This window comes from Xenopus tropicalis, chromosome 7 (assembly GCF_000004195.4).
Source record: "Xenopus tropicalis strain Nigerian chromosome 7, UCB_Xtro_10.0, whole genome shotgun sequence".
Classification (NCBI taxonomy): Eukaryota; Metazoa; Chordata; class Amphibia; order Anura; family Pipidae; genus Xenopus; species Xenopus tropicalis.
The window spans coordinates 109,353,528-109,375,063 of record NC_030683.2 but is presented as its reverse complement, the minus strand read 5'-3'; the positions used below and the strand labels follow the sequence as shown (position 1 = coordinate 109,375,063).

General features: G+C 40.2%; 2 protein-coding genes across 2 annotated transcripts; one reads left to right on the top strand and one right to left on the bottom strand.

The window, feature by feature from the left end:
- Positions 1-973: 973 nt before the first annotated feature.
- Positions 974-6,505, top strand: LOC496746 (uncharacterized loc496746). Its single transcript, NM_001011293.1, is given in 5 exon segments — positions 974-1,045; positions 1,340-1,499; positions 2,562-2,821; positions 3,879-4,018; positions 6,207-6,505. Coding segments are annotated over 5 exon segments (747 nt in total). The 5' UTR covers positions 974-1,008; the 3' UTR covers positions 6,357-6,505.
- Positions 6,506-9,120: 2,615 nt separating this feature from the next.
- On the bottom strand, positions 9,121-14,233 carry prss1.2 (protease, serine, 1 (trypsin 1), gene 2). The gene is given in 5 exon segments (NM_001011251.1): positions 9,121-9,568; positions 10,702-10,838; positions 11,468-11,730; positions 12,234-12,393; positions 14,177-14,233. Coding segments are annotated over 5 exon segments (750 nt in total). The 5' UTR covers positions 14,217-14,233; the 3' UTR covers positions 9,121-9,418.
- Positions 14,234-21,536: the final 7,303 nt, after the last annotated feature.

Here is a 21,536-nt window from a genome sequence, read left to right as displayed (position 1 = left end):
CCAAATGCTTTAATACAGGTCATAGATGTCCAAGGTGACTTCTAATATCCTCATATTTTACAACAGAGGGTACTTTATTTATTATAATATACAAGTTTTAGTAAGTCATCTGACAGAAATGACATCACTAAGCTCCAATTATAACTGATGACATCACTATGCACTGTTTATAAGGATATCATTTACAGTTTGGTCCCATAGGGAAAATAACCAAACTGTATATTATATTTGATAACTAGTAATGAGCGAATCTGTCCTGTTTTGCCCAAAAAAATTAGCGGATCTTTCAAAAGATTCGCAAAACAGCGAAAAATTCACAAAACGGGGCAAATGTCACACATCGACAATTCTTTTAACGCACAACAATTCTTTTTGATGCAACAGACAATTCTTTTAATGAGAGAGACAATTCTTTTTGACACGCAACAATTCTTTTGACAGGCGAGACAATTCTTTTTGACATGTGACAAATCTTTTGACACAGGCAACAATTTTTGGATGCGATGCAAATTGTTCCATGTCGAATTTTGTTGCCCATTTTGTGAAGAAATCCTCCTATGGCAAACTGCAGAAATTCGGCGTGAATCTATGCCTGCAGAATTTTTTCGCCCATCACTATTGATAACCTTTTTATAAACCACGGGGTCATTTTTTATGCCTGAAAAAGGCCAGAAAACATCTATTCTAGACTCATTTCTGGCACAGGTAGTTTTTCATCAAAGACATACTATAAAAATTGGAATTAAGGTTCATATTCCTACCTATTCCCATCTTGTATAGTGTAAGCTTTGAGTCTGTTTGTAAGGCCTAAACTCCTTATACATCATTGTGATTGGGTGTGGGAAGTGTTGGGAATTCCCAGGTGTCTGGAGAGGATCCATGGGAAGGAACAAGCTGCTCAATCTCTGCTGATAGAACTCCTATAAATGGACTCCACTTTCTCAACAACGTCCCTTTCAATCCAGTTCACTTAGTGACTGAGACCCAAGAAACACCACCACCACTATGATGCCTATTTGGGTATTGCTGTTCCTGGGAGTTGTAGGTAAAATACAAATGAAGATAAAACTTGAGTATTATTATTTATTTAAAAAAAATAACTCCTGGGTTTCAATAGCTTGTCATTTTACTGGTGTATTGTATATATGTAAGAGCTACACTTTTTCAATCTTAATTAACACAACTGGGATTTTTATATCTTAGCATTTTTGTTGGTATGGGATCTATTATCTGCGCAGTTTACAGTTTATGCTGTAAATGAGATTATAATATAATTGTGACACAGGTCAAGATATGTTCTGTGCTGTTCTCTCTATGATTATACAATGTTTAATTTCAGCTGCCTCTCCTTTGGTTGATGATAAAATTATCGGGGAATATGAATGTGCCCCTCACTCCCAAAAATGGCAGGTTTATTTCACCTATAAAGGATATCCCTGGTGTGGAGGGTCCTTAATCTCATCGAGGTGGATCATTTCTGCCGCCAGTTGCAACCAGTCGTAAGTCGTAAAATATGTTCTATTTTTGTTTGTTATTAATACTTTGCTGTGTGTTTCCAACCAACACATGATGCAGACATATTCTAGACAGGTGGCCTTGCTTACCTACTTTGCAGTTTGATCATTAAACCTTATTATCAAGTTGGACCAATCCACCCATTTATTAAAATAGTTTAAACCGAAGGGACATTCTGTAATCATATTGTGATCTCAGATTTGTTTATCATAAATACTGCCTTACTCCGACAAAACTCTAGTGGACCCATCCAAATTAGGACTTCTTGAAAGTTCCAATCCACCCCTCTGCTAAAGGCAAAGTTTCTACATTATTAACTGTAAAACAGTAAAGCAGTAAAAGCAGCAAATCCTGCCACTGACATCCAGAAATATGGAGGTGGTTTCTCCGGTTCCTTCTGGAAAGAAGAGCTTGACTTCTCAGGAGTATCACTTACAAGCACAGTTTTTTTTAACTCATGATGGGGGTCGTTTATAAAATTCAAGCAGCGCATAATTATTCACACATCGAACATATTTGCCATGTCCATGTTTATATTTCTAAAGCTGGAAATGACTGGTGCATTTTGCAAATTGCGCAGTTATACTAACAAAGTAAAAAATTGGCTCTATATTGGCGCACAATAAACACACAAAGAGGGCCTGCTCATGCAAACTGCAATCTCATTTTGAATTTTTGTGCTCAATTCGTATTTCACTGCAATTTCCAAAAAAAGGAGAAACGGGCACAGCAGTGCAAAACTTTTAGGGAAAAACATGCATAAAACAACCATTTACAAATTTCTCTGTGCAAACTTTATAAATGACACCCACTGTGATAACATGACTCATACTTCACCCATAACATTGCCTTTAAAACAAAAATGAGGTTTTTTTAACCTAAGGTAGGCAATTATAGGGCAATTACATTTTTTCTTTATGACCACTTTGAATCTAGAACCGCTGTGCTTAACCTTTTTTTTTTTTAGCAACACTGAATGGCTACCCCCCCCCCCCCCCCCATACACAGCCTATGTACTGTGCTCACTGTTTTGTCCTTTTCTATAGACCCAAGTACTTGATCGCTCACCTTGGAAAGCATGATATTACCAGGGAAGAAGGAACAGAACAACATATCCAGGTTGAGAAAACCTTTCCACATAACAGATACCTGGGCCTTTCTGATAGCAATAATATCATGTTGGTTAAACTTGCTGAGCCAGCTCAATTTAATCAGTTTGTTCAGCCCATCAAAGTTGCAAGCAGCTGCCCAAGAGAGGGGAAAGTTTGTCAGGTGTCTGGCTTCGGAAATCTGAATTCATATGCTGGTACGTAATACTCTGCTCTACTAAAAGAACTTATATTGCTGGAAAAAAAAAACGTGTTGAAAACCAAAAAAGCAAATGGATATTATTTGCTACATTCAGAGACCTTTTCATAAAGCCTAAAAGTAGATATGCTTCCTACTAACCCACTTCCTGGCATTGCTGTAAATGTCATTTTTTATAACTTTACAAATTACCCTGGGAACTCCAATGGAGTATCACCAAAATGATTTTAATAGGAATTAACCTTAAACAAAAGTGTCACATTAGTCTGCAGGTAGGGTTGCCACCTCTTGGCCTATTTCTTACTGGCCAGGGCAGGGAATGGGTCTATCAGGGGGCAGGTCAGTGACTTCAGGGGCAGAGTTGTGATGCAAATGGGGTGGGTCATGACATCGTTAGGCTGAATTCAAGGGAAAATAGTAAGTAGGGTGGGCTAGAAAGTGAGCTAGGAGAGGAGACAGAAGGCGGCTGGGGGCGGACAAGTTACGGGACAAGTTATTACAAATTTAATGTACTGTACTCTACCATCCAGGAAATGCGATTTACCCTGTTTTTGTGTGTGTGTGTGTAAAATCAGGTGTTGGAGAATTCAAAAAAAATGCTTTAATGGTACTAGGAAGGAAATTACTATAGTAATAAACAATATGATACTAGAATGCTAATTATTCCAAATTGTGTCAAATACTATTATCTGTTATTTACATAGTGCTGCCATATTAACCAGGGCTTTCCAGAGATTGTACCTCATTCCCATCAGTCCCTGCCCCAGTGGAGTTTATAATCTCCTCAAGTTTGTAAGTTCCTATCCCACACACAAGAGTCAGTTTAATCAGAAGCCAATGCAGCTGCCTTATGAAGTGTGTCAAGGAAACCCACGCAGACATGGGGAGAACATACAGACTCCATGTAGAATACAGGAGCAAATTTAGTAGGTAGTGTTTCTGAAGTTAAAAAGAAACATATTCAATATATAGGAGTCAATAGATAAAAGTAGTTTGGGAGAATAATCTGATGCAATGTAATGTTCTAAATTCATTCCATTGTATGCAACTTGCAGAGAAGTACCCTGATAGACTGCAGTGTCTGGATTTACCTATTCTGCCTGAATCCAGCTGTGACTCTTACTTCAGTCCCAAAAAAATGCATACAAATTTAATGTGTGCTGGCTTTGCACAAGACGACAAGGACTCCTGCCAGGTATGTAGACCCCCCACCCAAACACACAATGTGTGGCATCCCACATACACAGATGCACACACTGCCTTACATCCAGCTATAGGCCTGGGGTTGCTACCTTTACATACATAGTAAGTTGGGTTGAAAAAAGACATACGTCCATCACGTTTAACCATAATGCCTATATCTAACCTGCCTAACTACTAGTTGATCCAGAGGAAGGCAAAAAACCCCATCTGAAGCCTCTCTAATTTGCCGCAGAGGGGAAAAAATTCCTTCCTGACTCCAAGATGGCAATCGGACCAGTCCTGGATCAACTTGTACTAAGAGCTATCCCCCATAACCCTGTATTCCCTCACTTGTACTGAGAGCTATCTCCCATAACCCCGTATTCCCTCACTTGTACTGAGAGCTATCTCCCATACCCCTGTATTCCCTCACTTGTACTGAGAGCTATCTCCCCTACCCCTGTATTCCCTCACTTGTACTGAGAGCTATCTCCCATAACCCTGTATTCCCTCACTTGTACTGAGAGCTATCTCCCCTACCCCTGTATTCCCTCACTTGTACTGAGAGCTATCCCCCCTACCCCTGTATTCCCTCACTTGTACTGAGAGCTATCTCCCCTACCCCTGTATTCCCTCACTTGTACTGAGAGCTATCTCCCCTACCCCTGTATTCCCTCACTTGTACTGAGAGCTATCTCCCCTACCCCTGTATTCCCTCACTTGTACTGAGAGCTATCTCCCCTACCCCTGTATTCCCTCACTTGTACTGAGAGCTATCCCCCCTACCCCTGTATTCCCTCACTTGTACTGAGAGCTATCTCCCCTACCCCTGTATTCCCTCACTTGTACTGAGAGCTATCTCCCATAACCCTGTATTCCCTCACTTGCTAAGAATCCATCCAGCCCCTTCTTAAAGTTATATAATGTATCAGCCAGTACAACTGATTCGGGGAGAGAATTCCAGAACTTCACAGCTCTCACTGTAAAAAATCCTTTCCGAATATTTAAATGGAACCTCCCTTCTTCTAAACGGAGTGGGTGCCCTCGTGTCCGTTGGAAGGACCTACTGGTAAATAAAGCATTAGAGAGGTTATTATATGATCCCTTTATATATTTATACATAGTTATCATGTCACCTCTTAAGCGCCTCTTCTCCTGTGTAAACAGACCCAACTTGGCCAGTCTTTCTTCATAACTGAGACTTTCCATACCCCTTACCGGCTTAGTTGCCCTTCTCTGGACCCTCTCTAACTCAATAATGTCCCGTTTGAGCACTGGAGACCAGAACTGGACAGCATAGTCTAGATGGGGCCTTACCAGCGCTCTGTAAAGGGGAAGAATAACCCCCTCCTCCCGTGAATCTATGCCCCTTTTAATACAGCTCAAAACCTTGTTTGCCCTTGCAGCTGCTGCCTGGCGTTGCTTGCTACAGCCAAGTTTATTATCTACAAGGACTCCAAGGTCCTTCTCCATTATGGATTTGCCTAGTGCAGTCCCATTAAGGGTATACGGGGCTTGCATGTTTTTACATCCCAGGTGCATGACCTTACATTTATCCACATTAAATCTCATCTGCCTCTTAGCCGCCCAGATTGCCAGTTGGTCAAGATCCTGCTGCAAGGATGCCACATCCTGGATAGAATTGACTGGTCTGCAGAGTTTTGTCATCTGCAAACACTGATACATTACTCATAATACCCTCCCCAACCTTTGCCCTGGGATAAACAAACAAACAAACAAGAGGGCAGAATGATGATGATAAATGACATTGAGTGAGGATAGGGCCATGACATTAAGTGAGGATAGGGCCATGGCATTTGGGTGGTGTTTTTACCTTATGAGGACAGGGCCATGAAATTAGAGGTCGTTACTGGCCAAATTATTGATCAGATTTCACATGGTTTAAAATTAAACAGGCAGTAACCCTATATAGGTCATAAATATGTTACAGAATAATATATTTCTGTTAGTAGGGAAAGTAGAAAGGGAAAGTAGGGAATTTTCTGGCAAAGCGAAACAGGACAGATTCGCTCATTACTACTAATATCCCAGAACACATGGCAGGATAAATGTAATGCCAATTTCATGTATAATACTGTAGAACATATGCCCAGTAAATGCAAGACCTACCTATGATTGTATGAGCAGCTATACAGAGTTTATGTGTGTCCTCATTTCTGTCTCTTCTCTGTTCTTCTCAGGGTGATGCCGGAGGGCCTCTCATTTGTAAGGGAGAGCTCTACGGAATAATATTGTGGGGAAATGGCTGCTCGGGAAGAGGTATTCCAGGAGTGTACCTTAAAGTCTGTAACTTTACCAACTGGATGCAGAATATTATTAACAACAACTGAAACAGCTCAGAGCCTGAAAGGCACTTACTATACATCACCATTTATTGTAGCATGAAATAAAATACCACATATTGTATGCAATACACAACAATAGATACCAGTGCTATTTTGTGTGTAAAATGTATCAAATAAAACAACTGAAGCATCAACCCTCTTTGCATAATTTTTCTTACAAAATGTATTGAGTAACAATTTTTCCCAATTTGCAAGTGAAATGAAGCTCTTTGATTTGGAATTTCCCAGCATGCCCTTTGTCCCAGATGAAAAACATTTTGTGATTTAAGGCTTCTGTACCAGTACAGGTATGGGAGCCATTATCCAGAATGCTCGGGACCTGGGGTTTTCCGGATAAGGGGTCTTTCTGTAATTCGGATCTCCTACCTTAAGTCTATTAAAAAAATGATATACACAGTAATTAAACCCAATAGGATTGTTTTGGCTCATATAAGGATTAATTATATCTTAATTGGGATCAAGTACAAGGTACTGTTTTATTATTACAGGTATAGGACCCATTACCCAGAATGCTTGGGACCTGGGGTTTTCCGGATAAGGGATCTTTCCATAATTTCCATACCTCAAGTCTACTAAAAGATTATTTAAACATTAAATAAACCCAATAAGGATTAATTATATCTTAGTTGTATCTCTGTTTTATTATTACAGAGAAAAAGGAAACCATTTTTAAAAATGTGAATTGTCTGCTTATAATGGAGTCTATGGGAGATAGCCTTTCCATAATTCGGAACTTTCTGGATAATGGGTTTCTGGATAAGGGGTCCGATACCTGTATATACTTATGGGCTTATTTATTAGTTTTCAAGTTTGTGAATTCAGTTGTTTTTCCAAATCGAATAAACTTGCATATCGAATGCTCGCTTACTTATTAATAAGGAAAACTCGTTTGAATAAAACATTTTTAAATTTGAATACCTCAAAAAATTTGAGTTTGAAAATATGGCCTGACTTTGCCTAGGACAATTCCGAATGACATCTATAGAAACTTGCAAGCCTTTCGATTGCAAGCCTTTACATTCAAGTTTTTGCACTTAATAAATACCAGACTCTGGAGTTTTTAAAACCCAATTCAAATTCAAGTTTTTTTTGGAGCAAAAAAAAATTAAATCAGGAAAAAAACTCGAACATTGATAAATCACCCCCTTAAAGGAGAAAGAAAGGTAAAAACTAAGTAAGGCTTAAATACAGCCATAAGCACTCACAGAAATGCTGCACTGACTTCTCTATCAAAAGATCTGTCTGTTTGTTTTCCTGTGCCAGAGACACACAGCTCTCTGCTCCCTCCTGCTCCCCCTTCCCTCAAGAATGCTAAGCACTCACTCCCCCCCTTAGGAATGTGGATCTGAGCCAATCAGCAGGAAGCTTCCTCATAGTCTTAAAAACTGAGCATGTACACTGTTCTTGGTGCAGGAGTGAGGCATTATGGGAACTTTCTTTACACAGCTCAGTGTTTTTTTTTCCTATGAGGCTTCTGATCATCAGAGCATTTATCTGTGCCACATGCATTCACAAAAGCAATGTATATAATCAGTCAGATAAATAATCAAGTACATGTGTATCCCTTTATCATATTATATGGGATCATACTATACATCTTAATAAAGGGCTGCTGTCTCTTCATGTGAATGATCTATACTGGTACATAACACTCTTTACCTGACCTCTTCTGATATAGCCAGCATCTATGCTTCTACTTTACTAATTACAATATATATAGGGAATAATGTATCCACTATTGTAAAGTATAAGGATATTATAAGTCACAAGGAGTTCCATGGCCATATAAAGGCATGAGGGAGAAGGGCGAGTGGTTATATCAGGGTCAGAACTAGGGGCACCAGGCAGGTAACTCTTTTTTCACCTACCACTAGTTCCGGCCATTTCCCCCCACTGCATTACCCCCCTCTAGCAGCCCCAGTGGCCTCACCACCCCGTGCCTAGGGTTCCCAGCCACCTTGGCCCGGCACTGGGTTATATACAGGCCACGGGACCCCAAGGTGACTTTTAATATCACATTTTACAACAAATGGTCCATTATTTAGTATAATACACATGTTTAAGTGAGTCAGGTGACACAACAACAAGTACTGATTATAACTGATGGCATCACTAAGCACCATTTACATTTGGCCCTTTAAAGCATCATCTGTGGGAATAGTAGGTGTTAAAAGGTAAAATTATGACGTTAAGTTAAGATGTAACCAGACTGTAATTGGAAAAAATGCACTCAGCTCAGATAGAAAGGAAGGGAACCTTCCATAACTTTTCCAGAATTCTTCCCAAATAATGAAGCTGGAAATGAGTCTTTGCTATGGTGCAGATAGTGAGGATCTATCTATCATCTAATCTATCTATCTATCTATCTATCTATCTATCTATCTATCTATCTATCTATCTATCTATCTATCATCTTATCTATCTATCTATCTATCTATCATCATCATCATCTAATCTATCTATCATCGATCTATCTATCTATCTATCTATCATCTAATCTATCTATCATTTATCTATCTAGATATGGTGCTCAAATAATTTTTGTTTTGTTATATGCTATGCTTATTTGCAGGTCTTAGTACAAGCAGGATTAACCTTGTGTGTGGCATTTCGGGCACACACCCCTTCATCAGACATAGATATAAGGATATCATATATATAATTCATTTTCATATGCTTTCCACTTTTACATCAGTCTAATACAAGATGGTAGGCTCTATTCTTCATATACCCAACATTAATCAGATGCTTTTGTTTTTTAACATGTTCAAATTTTATTGCTGATTGTTTTTTTTATAAAGGTAATAAGCCATGTGGAATGATGCTTTCGGTTGTTTTATTCATGGTTGTGGACTTTTATCACATAGAACGACATATTAAATCACTGTTGGCTGTTGCATATACAGTATAATATGGAAACTGCAGAATATATGATATAATTGGCAGGGGATTTTGGGAACTGTAATTCATTAACAGCAAAGGAGTTGTTGCATGTTATACAGGGTGCAATACAATCACTTCAAGGTGTTATAGGAGTCGGATGACTTTTAGTTGTTCTCTATAATGTTTTGCACCCAGCGTAGATAATTACAGACTTTAGCGTACACTCCTGGAGCATTGCGTTGGGCACAGCCCCATCCCCATGAGACCACTCCATAGAGTTCTCCATTACAAACCAATGGGCCACCAGAATCAACCTAATAAAAAGAAAGGAAATATATACAATAATTATTTTACAATTAAAGAGATATTACATTGTATTATTAAAAAAATCATTTTAACAAGGACATATAGCCTTTAAATTGCCACGTTAAAAAACATCTGTGTTTAACAACTTTGCTACCAGCTCTGATCCAATTTTTTTATTTCAAAATTAGTACCATTGGCTCTCATCGTTGGTACTTCCTGTCCCTTCTTGCCCCATTGCCCATTTTTGGATGAGTTTGGTGGTGTTCAGGCAACATAAACAGCAGAGAATAATTCCAGTACTTGCACAAATGAATAAAGTGGCTTTTTCTGTGCCAGCAGCCTGGGGATTAATATCATGTCGAGGTGGTTTCTTCTGTAGGGGCCCATGAGGATAATTCCCATAGTTGCTCAGGAAGTCCCTGGCTGTAACCTATACTGTAACTATAATATTCTATGTATTGAAAATTACCCGCTACTGATTTTTACATTGGTTATTTTTACCCACAACAGGGCCCCTATGTTATACATTTTTCCCTTTGTATTTGTCTGATATCAATTTAAAGCTGATGCCACACGTGGCGTTTTTATGCTGCATATTTTCTCAGCCTAAAAACGCCAAACAAGCCAAACAGCCCCTGACTATGGCGTTTTTCGGCCTAGTACTGGTGAAGTAGCAAATCCCGTTTCCATGGTGCTAATAGTGTGAAATAGTAAAAAACGCTGCGTATTTCCGCTAGGTCTGGCAGCTGCCTTTGTGTATACATAGGAATAGCTTGCTGTGCAAATACTGGCATATTTCGGCCAATGCTTGAAAAATCCGTGGTAAGGTGTTTTCTAGCGTATTTACGCATTGTGTGGTTTGCTTCAAGTCTTTTCAAGTTATTTCTATGGATGATGATATCGTGCGTTTTTCAGCCACCGAGAGAATTAGAAAATACGCAGCGTAAAAATGCCACGTGTGGCATCAGCCTAAAGGGCACCTATCACCCCTATATTGTTTCCCCCACTAGAGGTGTGGGTTAGCAGAGCCCGCTCTCCAGTTGGGGAAAGCAATAGTTTTTTTAGGAGGAGAGGTGAATGTAAATCACCCTCCTACTACACACACATGCACATAATAAGCGAGTTGCTGCAATTTTCATACCTGACATGAATCCTTGCCGCCTTCCAAGAAGCCGGCGCAGAACATATTCTCAGTAAACAGTCCGCGACATGAAGCTTTACAGCTGGAGTCAGACAGGACTGGCACATCCACACATTGCAGTCTGTCAGGGAATTCTCCTGTAAGAAACAATACACAAATAGTAAATATCCAAATCAGATCAACGAAACCAATTTAAATATGTCGGCTGTTATGTAACAATGGGCACAAATCTAATAAGCGCTTATAATGTTATTCTACATATACTGCACTCTGCTGCATGTGTTAAAATATCTTTATTTCCATTGGTTAAAGAAAACTTTACACTACCTAGTGCCTATATGTAGCACTGTATTATTAAGGTTGCATGAAGATGTGTAACTACAGTGATCATCTTCTAGCTACTACTATAGGTATATTTTCTCTTAATAAGAACCTAATCCCTTAATTACCTTATCTGGTATGGGACCTGTTATCCAGAATGCTTGGGACCAGGGGTTTTCTGGATAAGAGGTCTTTCTGTAATTTAAACCCCCATACCTTAAGTCTACTTAAAAATCATTCAACCAATAGAATTGTGTTGCTTCCTAGAAGGATTCATTATATCTTAGCTGGGATTAAATACAATGTACTGTTTTATTATTTCAGTGAAAAAAGAAATTATTTTTAAAAATTTGAATTATTTACTTATAATGGAGTCTATGGGAGATGGCCTTTATGTAATTCGGAACTTTCTGGGTAATGGATCTCCTGATACTGGATCCCATACCTATATGATCTGAACGCAGATTCCCATAGCCAGACACAAGGCACTCAGTCCCTTCTCTTGGGCAGCTTCTTGCCACTGGGATGGGCTGAACATACTGATTATACTGAGCAGGTTTCGCTAGTTTAACCAACATGATATCATGGTCATAAGCTTCATCTTTGTAGCTGGAGTGCTTATAGGCGGCCTCCACTTGGATGTGCTGCTCGGTTCCTTCCTCCTTTGTAAGATCATGGTCTCCAAGGTGAGCAACCAAGGTCTTGGGTCTGGATGAAAGTCAGAAACAGTCAGTGCAGAATATAGGATCCGTAGAGAGGGTTTAAGAAAATGAAAGATTTGATGATCCCTAATAAGATTGGAAACTTGTGCCCTATGAGCTTTCATTGCCTGATGATTAATAAGATTCATGGCCATGCTGTTCAAGAACTGGAATTAAGGTCCATTAAGGCAATCCTGCATTCTGGGATTATATACCCAGTTCATAATTGAGGCCCTATGTAAATGATTAAACCATCTTTTTTTTTCTTATTTATTCCCATCTATTGCTAATGTGGTCTGGTCTCTTCTATTCCTCGACCCTTGCTTTCTGCTCACAGTTTGATTACAAGGGGTGGGATTAGTATGTAATGGGCTAAGGGAATAATAGTAATACAAAAAGAAACATGAATGTAGAGGACAGAAATAAGTGATTCGTTGGCTTAAAGAATTTTCACTATTCTTACAGTTGACAGTCTTTGGGCACATACAGAGATCTTTGTGATATACTTACGGCCGGTAGCAATGAGCAGCAGAAATAATCCACCTTGGTGTGACTAGGGATCCGCCGCAAAAGACTTGGCTATTCTGTGTGAAATAAACTTGCCAGGGCTGGGAGTGAGGGGTGCACTCGTATCCCCCAACAATCTTATCATCATCCAGAGGAGCAGCAGCTGCAAATAAGAGTAATAATAACAGCGTTGTTGGACTGTATTAGCAGGCCTGAACTGAGAATCTGAGGGTAGTTGTCAATTTCAGTGGCAGATTTATGTACAAAATAATACGTCATTCTGTAGAAACATGAGTAGAAAGGATTTTTCACTGACAGTTCCACCCTTAGGGGCACATTTACTAATCCCCGATTCCGAATCCCGAATGGGAAAAAAAACGGATTGGAAACGAAAATTGTGCAATTTTTTTCGTCGCCGTTGCAATTGTTTCGTATTTTGCGCAACTTTTTAGTTGCCGTTGCAACTTTATCGTATGTTGCGTGATTATTTTGTCGCCGTCGTGATTTTTTCGTATTGCGATATAGTAAACGGCGGAAAACCCAATCCGAATGTTTTGCGACAGCGATGAAAAAGTCGCGAAAAATATACGATAAAGTCGCACCGGCGACGAAAAAGTCGTGCAAAATAAGAAACAATCGCGACGGCGACGGAAAAAATTGCAAAAATACAGATCATTACGAAAAAAACATTCGGACGCTTTCAGACGTTTGTGGATTAGTAAATATGCCCCTTAGTGTTGATGAATTACTACTACAAGCCCTGCAGGCCAACCTGGTCCAGAGCCTAGTGTCAATATTACTCAAGCTATACAAGTACTGTTCATGTATTGATACTGTAATAGACCCTAGGTGTCCATGACTCTAACACACAAGTTGCAAGTGCCCCGCAAAGTCACATATGTGTTTATGTTCATTAGGGATACACTGAATCCAGGATTCGGTTCGGGATTTGGCCAAGATTCTGCCTTTTTCGGCAGGAATATACTAATTAGCATTCAGATTTGGTTCGGTATTCGGCTGAATCCTTTACATGAGAGTTCAGGGGTTCAGCAAAATCCAAAAAAGTGAATTTGGTGCATCCCTAATCTGTATTGTCATCAAATTGTAATCAATCCCACACCTTGTGTCTCAACCCTTTCTCCTTGTAGATTGTAAGCTCTTTTGGGCAGGGCCCTCTTCACCTCTTGTATCGGTTATTGATTGCTTTATATGTTACTCTGTATGTCCAATGTATGAAACCCACTTATTGTACAGCGCTGCGGAATATGTTGGCGCTTTATAAATAAATGTTAATAATAATAATAACCCAAATGTTATTCTCATCATTGTTTAGATATATGCTAGTTATTATTAAAAGATGGCCACCCATATTTTCTGCTGTGGATACCTCCAAATGAGCCTGTTTGTATATTGAAAACCTCTGCACGGGTAGCAGGGGCCCACCGGGACTCAAGGGCCCTCACTCAACTCAAAATCACAAAAATACTGTTTAATTTCTGGTTTTTGACATTGTGTTCCAGAAGACCCATACTAACTGTGTCCCCCGCCTCTAAATCTTCTAAAGACTACCGCACTGCATTACTAATATAGGCATAAAATAGACTTTATTAAATACAGTATATATCAGATAAACATATACATATATAACCTATAAAATGAGAAAAGGGATACAGAATAGTGCTATAGTAGACCTCACATGATTTCAGCATGTTTTCTTTTTCATGGATAGACCAATGATACTCTGATACTACTAATTATAATGTCATCACAATGATGTTAAAAACATAGGAAAATATCAATGTCTAACTGACCTTCAAGCTGGTGTGTTAAGAAAGTCAAACTTACAATACTATGAGCCCTCTTGCCTCTGTTCCAAGCCCCCCCAGGAAAGCTTTCCCCTCCAGTTTGGATGTCCCATCCATGCATGGATTTCTACATATTCTTACCAGCAACTGCCAGGAACAGTAGTATCCAGAGAGGCATCATGGTGAGTTTTCTATGGTTGTCAGTCTGTAGCTGGACTGAATCGAAGGGACAGTTGTCCAGAGAAGGGAACTCCTTTATAAGTTGGTTATCATTAAATAAAGAGCAGATTTAGTTCTTCTCATGGACCTTCTCCAGACACCTGTGAGTTCTCAGGTCATGAACGTGGGTCTAATTAGTCACAGTAGGTGAGTGTTTTTTTCCAGCCAACATATCAATACTATTTGTGCCACTAGTTCCTTTAATAGCTAATACCATTAAGCCAATAACAAGGGTAACAAAAGTCAGATATAGTGATGAGCAAATCTGTCCCATTTCAGTTTGCCAAAACTGCTGAAAAACCTTTAAAACTGCTGAAAAATTCCCAAAATGCGGCTACTGAATGACTTTTTTGATTTGCCAAGGTTACAACTTTTTATGACGCAACCGCATCAGTGAAGTTTTGTTATGCCAAATTTTTTGCAAGCGTTTTGAAAATGCGGAATTTCTCAAGCAATCCTTGCCGGGCAAAAAATTTCACTTATCACTCGTCAGATGGGGAGCTGCACTTGGGGAACTTATTCTAATGGCATACAGGGGCCCATTTACTAAGGTTTTTTGAGAAAAGTTAGAAAAGATTTGTTTCTTTTTTTCGAAATTTATGTACGTGTTTTTGGCAGTATACGATTGTTGTGTTTTTTTCTCTAAAAATTCATATAATGAACAAACAAATGCATTTTTTTAACTGTAATATTGGTGTGTAGGCGCCATCTCAGTGCATTGTGCGTTAGTCTGAGCTTTCAGAAGGAGCCAGCGCTACACATTAGAACTGCTTTCAGCTAACCTATTGTTTCTCCTACTCCCATGTAACTGAGTCCCAAGCCGGACTTGGATTTCTTACTATTGAGTGCTATTCTGATACCTACTGGGAGCTGCTATCTTGCTCCCTTCCCATTGTTCTGCTGATTGGCTGCTGGGAGGGGGGGATATCACTCCAACTTGCAGCTCAGCAGTAAAGTTATCAAAGCACAGGTCACCCTGGGAAATGAAGAATATGGCTAGCCCCATGTGAAATTTCAAAATTAAATATAAAAAAAATCTGTTTGTGCTTCTAAAAAATAGATTAAAATGCAGGATTCTGCTGGAGAAGCTCTATTAATTTATGTGTTTGGGGAAAAAAATGTTTTTCCATGACAGTATTCTTTTGACTTGTTGGATGGAGATGCAGGAACAAAACACACCATCCAACTGTTGATATCAGATTTTGTAGAATCCTACAAGATCTTGTGCTGTTGCATGACAAGATCAGATAAAATATGACCCACAAAATCAGATCAAGTTTAGCCATGGAGTTTAACCCTAAGACCAAGTGTATTTCTTTCTCTCGGTTGTCCTCTATCATCCTCTACATCACAGTATCTACTAGACCAGTGCATTCCAACTTATTACATGTATTGAGTCAATTATTTCTCATACAATATGTTCAATGGCCAGATTAAATGTCTTAAAGTAAAGTTTATGGAGCCTTTGAACCGACTGAAGGCCATAAAAGTCCTTTGGAGGCCCACATACCGCTCACAGGCCTCCAGTTGAACAGCCCTGTACTAGACTGTTTTAAAAAGTTAATATACTGGATTGATAGTTTCCTCCCTATTATTTTCCACTGGACATGGGCGCGTCACAAATAGGCATGGGTGACAAAAAAAGCAGGCAACAAAAAAGTCGCGCGACAAAGACGTTTCACGGATTTTTGCCCAGTTCGCGAATTTTCTGGTAGTTTCACAAATTTTATGGCGAAACAGGACAGATTTGCTCACAACTACTCTTCATAAATAAGGCCCTACTTATCTGTCAGTCTCTCTATTTGTCTCTCCCTCTTTCTTTCTCTCTCTCTCTATATATATATATGACAGCGACAAGAGGTCCTCTGCACTTATTATCAACATATATAGGACATTAAATAAGTGGTTCAACTTTAAATTAACTTTTAGTACGTTATAGAATGCCCTATTCCTAGCAACTTTGCAATTGGTCTTTATTGTTTATTTGTTATAGTTTTTAAATGGGGGTCACTATTGCTCTGTGATCCTACAATTCTATTATTATTACTTTATATGACTTATCTTTCTACTTAGTCCCCCTCCTATTCCTATTCCAGTCTCCCATTCAACCAACTGCCCGGTTGCTATGGTAAAGAAGACCATAGCAACAAGATACCTGCTAAATTTCCAAACAGCAGAGCTACTGAACAAAAAGCTAAATAACTGAAAAAGCACAAAAAATGAAAACCAATTGCAAATTGTCTGAACATTTCTTAGTGCACAGAAAGTCTTAATGCCCTATATATATATATATATATATATATATATATATATATATATATTGATAATGGGTGAGTGCAGAGGAACTCTTGTTGCTGTCTATATGTATTTTGTGGTCACAACCTCATTTCTCCCGCCCCCCCCTCGCCTAATGGTTTAGAAATTTAGTGGTGAGCACAACTTCCCCTTTGTTTGCTATCTATTTACCCTCTATCATTTAGGTTTTAATAAAGAAAAATAAAAAAATTAAAAAAAACAAGCAAAATACATTTCTATTGATATATACCTTTACTTTTACATTGTAAAGCTTTGTGAAACAATATATCATTATTATATACAAGCATGAACAGGTGCACTGACATTATTCTATATGGCAGAGCTCACAAAGAAAGTCTAAAACAGTGTTTCAAGAGAATAACCAACATATTGGGAGGTTTTTGTAATTCAGGCTTACTTTCTCCTTTCTGAAATTAGCCCCCTTTGCCCATCGATGAGTGGATCCATTTGATGCCAATGTTTACTAGTGGAAAAAACACTACATGGAAGAGTAGCTTTGGCCCAACTTAGCCTACATATATTCACAGCACTAATGCATTGTTACTGCTGCCCAACTCTCTCCTAATCATCTCTTTCTGAATCTTTTAAATCCATGGCTGAATGTCCCCATACACGGTCCGATTATAGCTGCCGATATCAGTCCCTTAGATCGATTTGACAGCTTATCGACCCGTATATGGGAACTAACTAGTGATGGGCGAAATGTTTCACCAGGCATGGATTCGCTGCAAATTTCCGCATTTCGCCATTGACGGATTGTTTCGCGAAATGGATGAAAAAACTTGCGCGGAAAAATTCGCCGCACGTCCAAAAATTGCCGTTTCGCGGAACTTTTGAAAGATTCACAAATTTTTCGCCGAAGCAAAATCACTAGAACTAACGACAGGCCTGCCTGACCGACATCTGGCTTGAAATCAGCCAGATCTCAATCGGCAGGTTTAGTCGGATCAGGGACCACATCCACTTGTTAATGTGGTCCCCGAACTGATGGACGTTTATACCCGTCATTCTAATTCAACCGAATTAGCCCGATATCGCCCACCCGTAGTTGGGGATATCGGGAGAAGATCTGCGGCGACCTTGGATCTTAGCGTGTATGGCCACGTTGAGTTTCATTTGTCACTCTTGTTTTTGGATGATACCACAACATCAGCTACTGTATGTGGGACCACAGCATTCCAGCACTCCTGTATGGGAAAGGTAAACGCAAATTGCCATCTACTCCTGTCAGTCTGCACAACCGGTGACAGGAGGAGTCAGAGTGGGGGATTAACAAGTTCCTTTTTCTGGAAATATTTGTAAACCCTGCCACCTTGTCATTTAAAAAAAAAAACTATGACATGAGGAAATGGTATATGGAGAAGCTAAAATCATACTTGAAAGTGTGTGAAATATGCTTTCCTGGTAGTGTTTGAACAGAATACATACTGGGGCTAAAGTATATAACAAATGTAGGCAATAACAGGGTTCAGATGATACACGCTGCATATATATGAAAAGGCTTAAACATGCAAACATACAGTCAGAAACAATCATTTGTCTTTACACAGGGATTGGCTTGCAGGCCAAAGGGTAACACTGATATTCTTACAGATGACTTAAATTGCAGTGGAAATGTTTAAATAGTTGAGTAATTAAAACATGCTGGACAGAGCATTGTGAGTGTATAAATTGCAGCCCTTCAGTAGGTCCAATCACCACAGTAGACAGGCTTCTTTATTTCCATAACTAAATAATAAAACCCAGCAACTGACACAGAGAGACCCTTTTTCCATTGTTGACTTCACATCGGCCAGTGGTCACTGTGCGTCCCACCAGTGGTACAGCTTATCAGAAAAGATGTTGTAATATGGTTTCACGGCATTAGTTCCTTTCTCATAAATGTATTATAGCCCTGCAAGGGAAAAAGCCCTTCTTCTTCTTTAAAGAGAGCCCTGTCATTTGTATGTAATATCTGCAGTCTTAACTCCATTTGCTCTGAGCCATGCTAAAGAGTTCAGGGATTCAAACTCACTCAAGTGGGGCCACCTGGTGGTAAGTTTCATTAGCACTGACCTGCGCTCAGTAGCAGCAATAGCAGGGACACTGCAATAACTTGTGATGCCTTCATGGCGACCTAGATCTTCTGGAGCTACAAAACAGAAAGTGGCATGAACTGGAGATGTAAGCCATGTATATATATATATATCCCAAACAACTGGAATTTCTTAAATGGTCCAGAGCAGCACTAATTATTTACAATGTTCTGTCCTCAAAACGTGTTACCCTGAGGTAGTGTGTAGCTCGACATACAGTACAGCTAAACCTTCCCAATAAAGAGACCAAGGGTGAAATCTGTTGAACTTAACTGGGTGATTGTGGGAAATGAGAGGTGAAACTGTAATGCAAATGAAATAAAACACAATGAGTATATGGCAGATATACTAACACAGAAAACAGCTGCAACATAAACACATCAACATACCTCCCAACTGTCCCGCTTTCCGCGGGACAGTCCCCGTTTTTAAAGCGCATCCCGCTGTCCCGGATAGTTCAATGAATGTCCCGCGGGACATTCTTTGAACTATCAAGCACAGCGGGATGCGCTGGCTATAGCCGCACGCTCCGGCTTCTTCTACTGCTCTCTTAATTGATTTCCCACTATGTTCACCGGGGAATGACCAACGGAATTTAAAATGCTGCCACTTTGCTAATCACTTTACCATCTTCTAATATCAAATCCAAAGCCTTTGTGTCAGCCAAGCCTTTCCTTACTGGCATGGACCACCAGAATGTGGGTTTGCCCACATGGTTTAGATACATCCTGTTATTCGAGGCCTCTCTTACCAAGCCAGTGCAGACCTGCTCTCAAGTTGCAGAGCAGCATAAGAAGGCTGAGCATCTGGGTGTGGGAGAGTGGGAGCGGCAGCGATAGCACATTTTGCGTCTGATCCTGCCATTTCATCTATATAAAAGGAGTATTTTTGGGGGGGAAAGGGGCGTGGTAATTAGGGTGTGGCCACAAAAGTGGGCGTGGCCAAAAATTTTGCTCCCTCTTTTCATTTTTCAAATGTTGGGAGGTTTGCATCAATGCTGTATCAAATTATATGCCACAGTGTCTCTGAGGTGCTGGCAGCTTAATGGTGGCTCAGTGCAGGTTTATGTCCATGATGCTTACCAGCGATGCTACCATGGGGGAGAAGATGGATGTTGTGTGCTTCTCCCACAGCATGGGCTACAAAATGGAGTCTGGACTCCCACAATGCACTGTATTACGGGGGCACATGCTAGGAGTATGGTGGTTCTAAAGCAGTGATCCCCAACCAGTGGCTCGGGGGCAACATGTTGCCCCCCAACCCCTTGGATGTTGCTCTCAGTGCTTCCAAACCAGGTAGTTATTTTTGAATTCCTGACTTGGGGGCAAGTTTTGGTTGAATAAAAACAAGATTTCCTACCAAATAAAGCCCCCTGTAAGCTGATAGTGTGCATAGAGGCCCCTAATAGCCAATCACAGCCTTTATTTGGCACCTCCATGAACTTTTTACATTTGACTGTGGCACACTAGTAAGAAAGGTTGGGGACTCCTGTTCTAAAGGGTGGGAGGCTCCACAGAAAATGAATACCTGCATTTACAGCAAACAGCCAGCAGAGGGAGGTCACTGCTAATGAGCAACAATAAAGGACAAACGATGGACGCTATGCTGGAGACATGACAACAAAGTAAATCAAATAATGCCGACAGGGAAAAATACATATTCACCCATAGGCCTTTGTGAAGGGAGTTTACAACAAATGCTATTTCTGTCCCACTATTTCCTGCTAAGGATCCTAAAGCATACCTCCCAACATTTGAAAATTAGAAAGAGGGACAAAAACAGTGGGCGTGATCACATCCACATACCTCTTTACATAAACACACCCTTTTTCATGGTTGGTTGCTACTGTCCTGAATACATTTTTCCCAGATGAATGGTCTTTTATCCTAAAACAATCTAATATGAAGGATCAAATGCTGGAAAATCTCCCTGTGTCTGCCATTAAGCAAAAAGGTACCTGATCTAGCCAGTGGGAGTGCAGGTATCCAGTTTTTTTAAAACATCAGGTTTAGGGGATCCTTGTGCTGCCTGTGTAATTTTAAACTGCAGATTCTTCCCTCCACTGTCTGCATCACAGACAAGGAGGGATTACAGCTACACAGATCTGTACTTTAGTAATGCAGACAGTGCTTTGGAAGGCTAAACACGGGTGGGCAATGCTCAAGGCCTTACTACAGGGATCCCCAACCTGGGGAGTTGCGGAGAATAGATGTTATAACTCACTGACAGGAGGCTGATTCACTGATCTGATTCTGATCTTTTCTCTCTGTCCCTTCCCAGCCCCCTGCTCCCTCACCGATCATTCCCAGCACCAGGGCAACAGGGCGCAACAACCCCCCCCCGCACCCGTGAGTGCGCATACGCTCCTTTAAACTCCCATACGGAGCAGTGGGGAGAGGTCCCGACTGCTCCGTATGGGAGCCAAATTTAAAAATTTTCTTGTGCCGCCCTAGGCCCGGGCCTTTGTGGCCTCTCCACAAATCCGGCCCTGCCCAGCACCCCCTGCTCCCTCACCGATTGTTCCCAGCACCCCCTGCTCCCTCACCGATCATTCCCAGCCCCTCTGCTCCCTCTTTTGTCACCATGTAATTTGTTTGTTATGCTCCATAGACAACTCACCTTTAGAGTTTTTCTTGTGCATTTATAATTATTTAAATTTTATATAGCAATCTAACCAAAGAATAATCCACACTGAGAGTTGCAGTTCCACAAAAGCCCTTGAGATCTGCCTCTCTGTTGGGCTTCAGGTACCCCAGTAATATGTCTTATTTTAACATCTCCTTGCTGTACACCTCAGCTGCTTCATTTTGGGAGGACAAACTTGCTATTAGGAATACATTACATTTTCTGCCCATCACTTAGTTGCCCTTCAACTTTGTCCCAGCATCCCC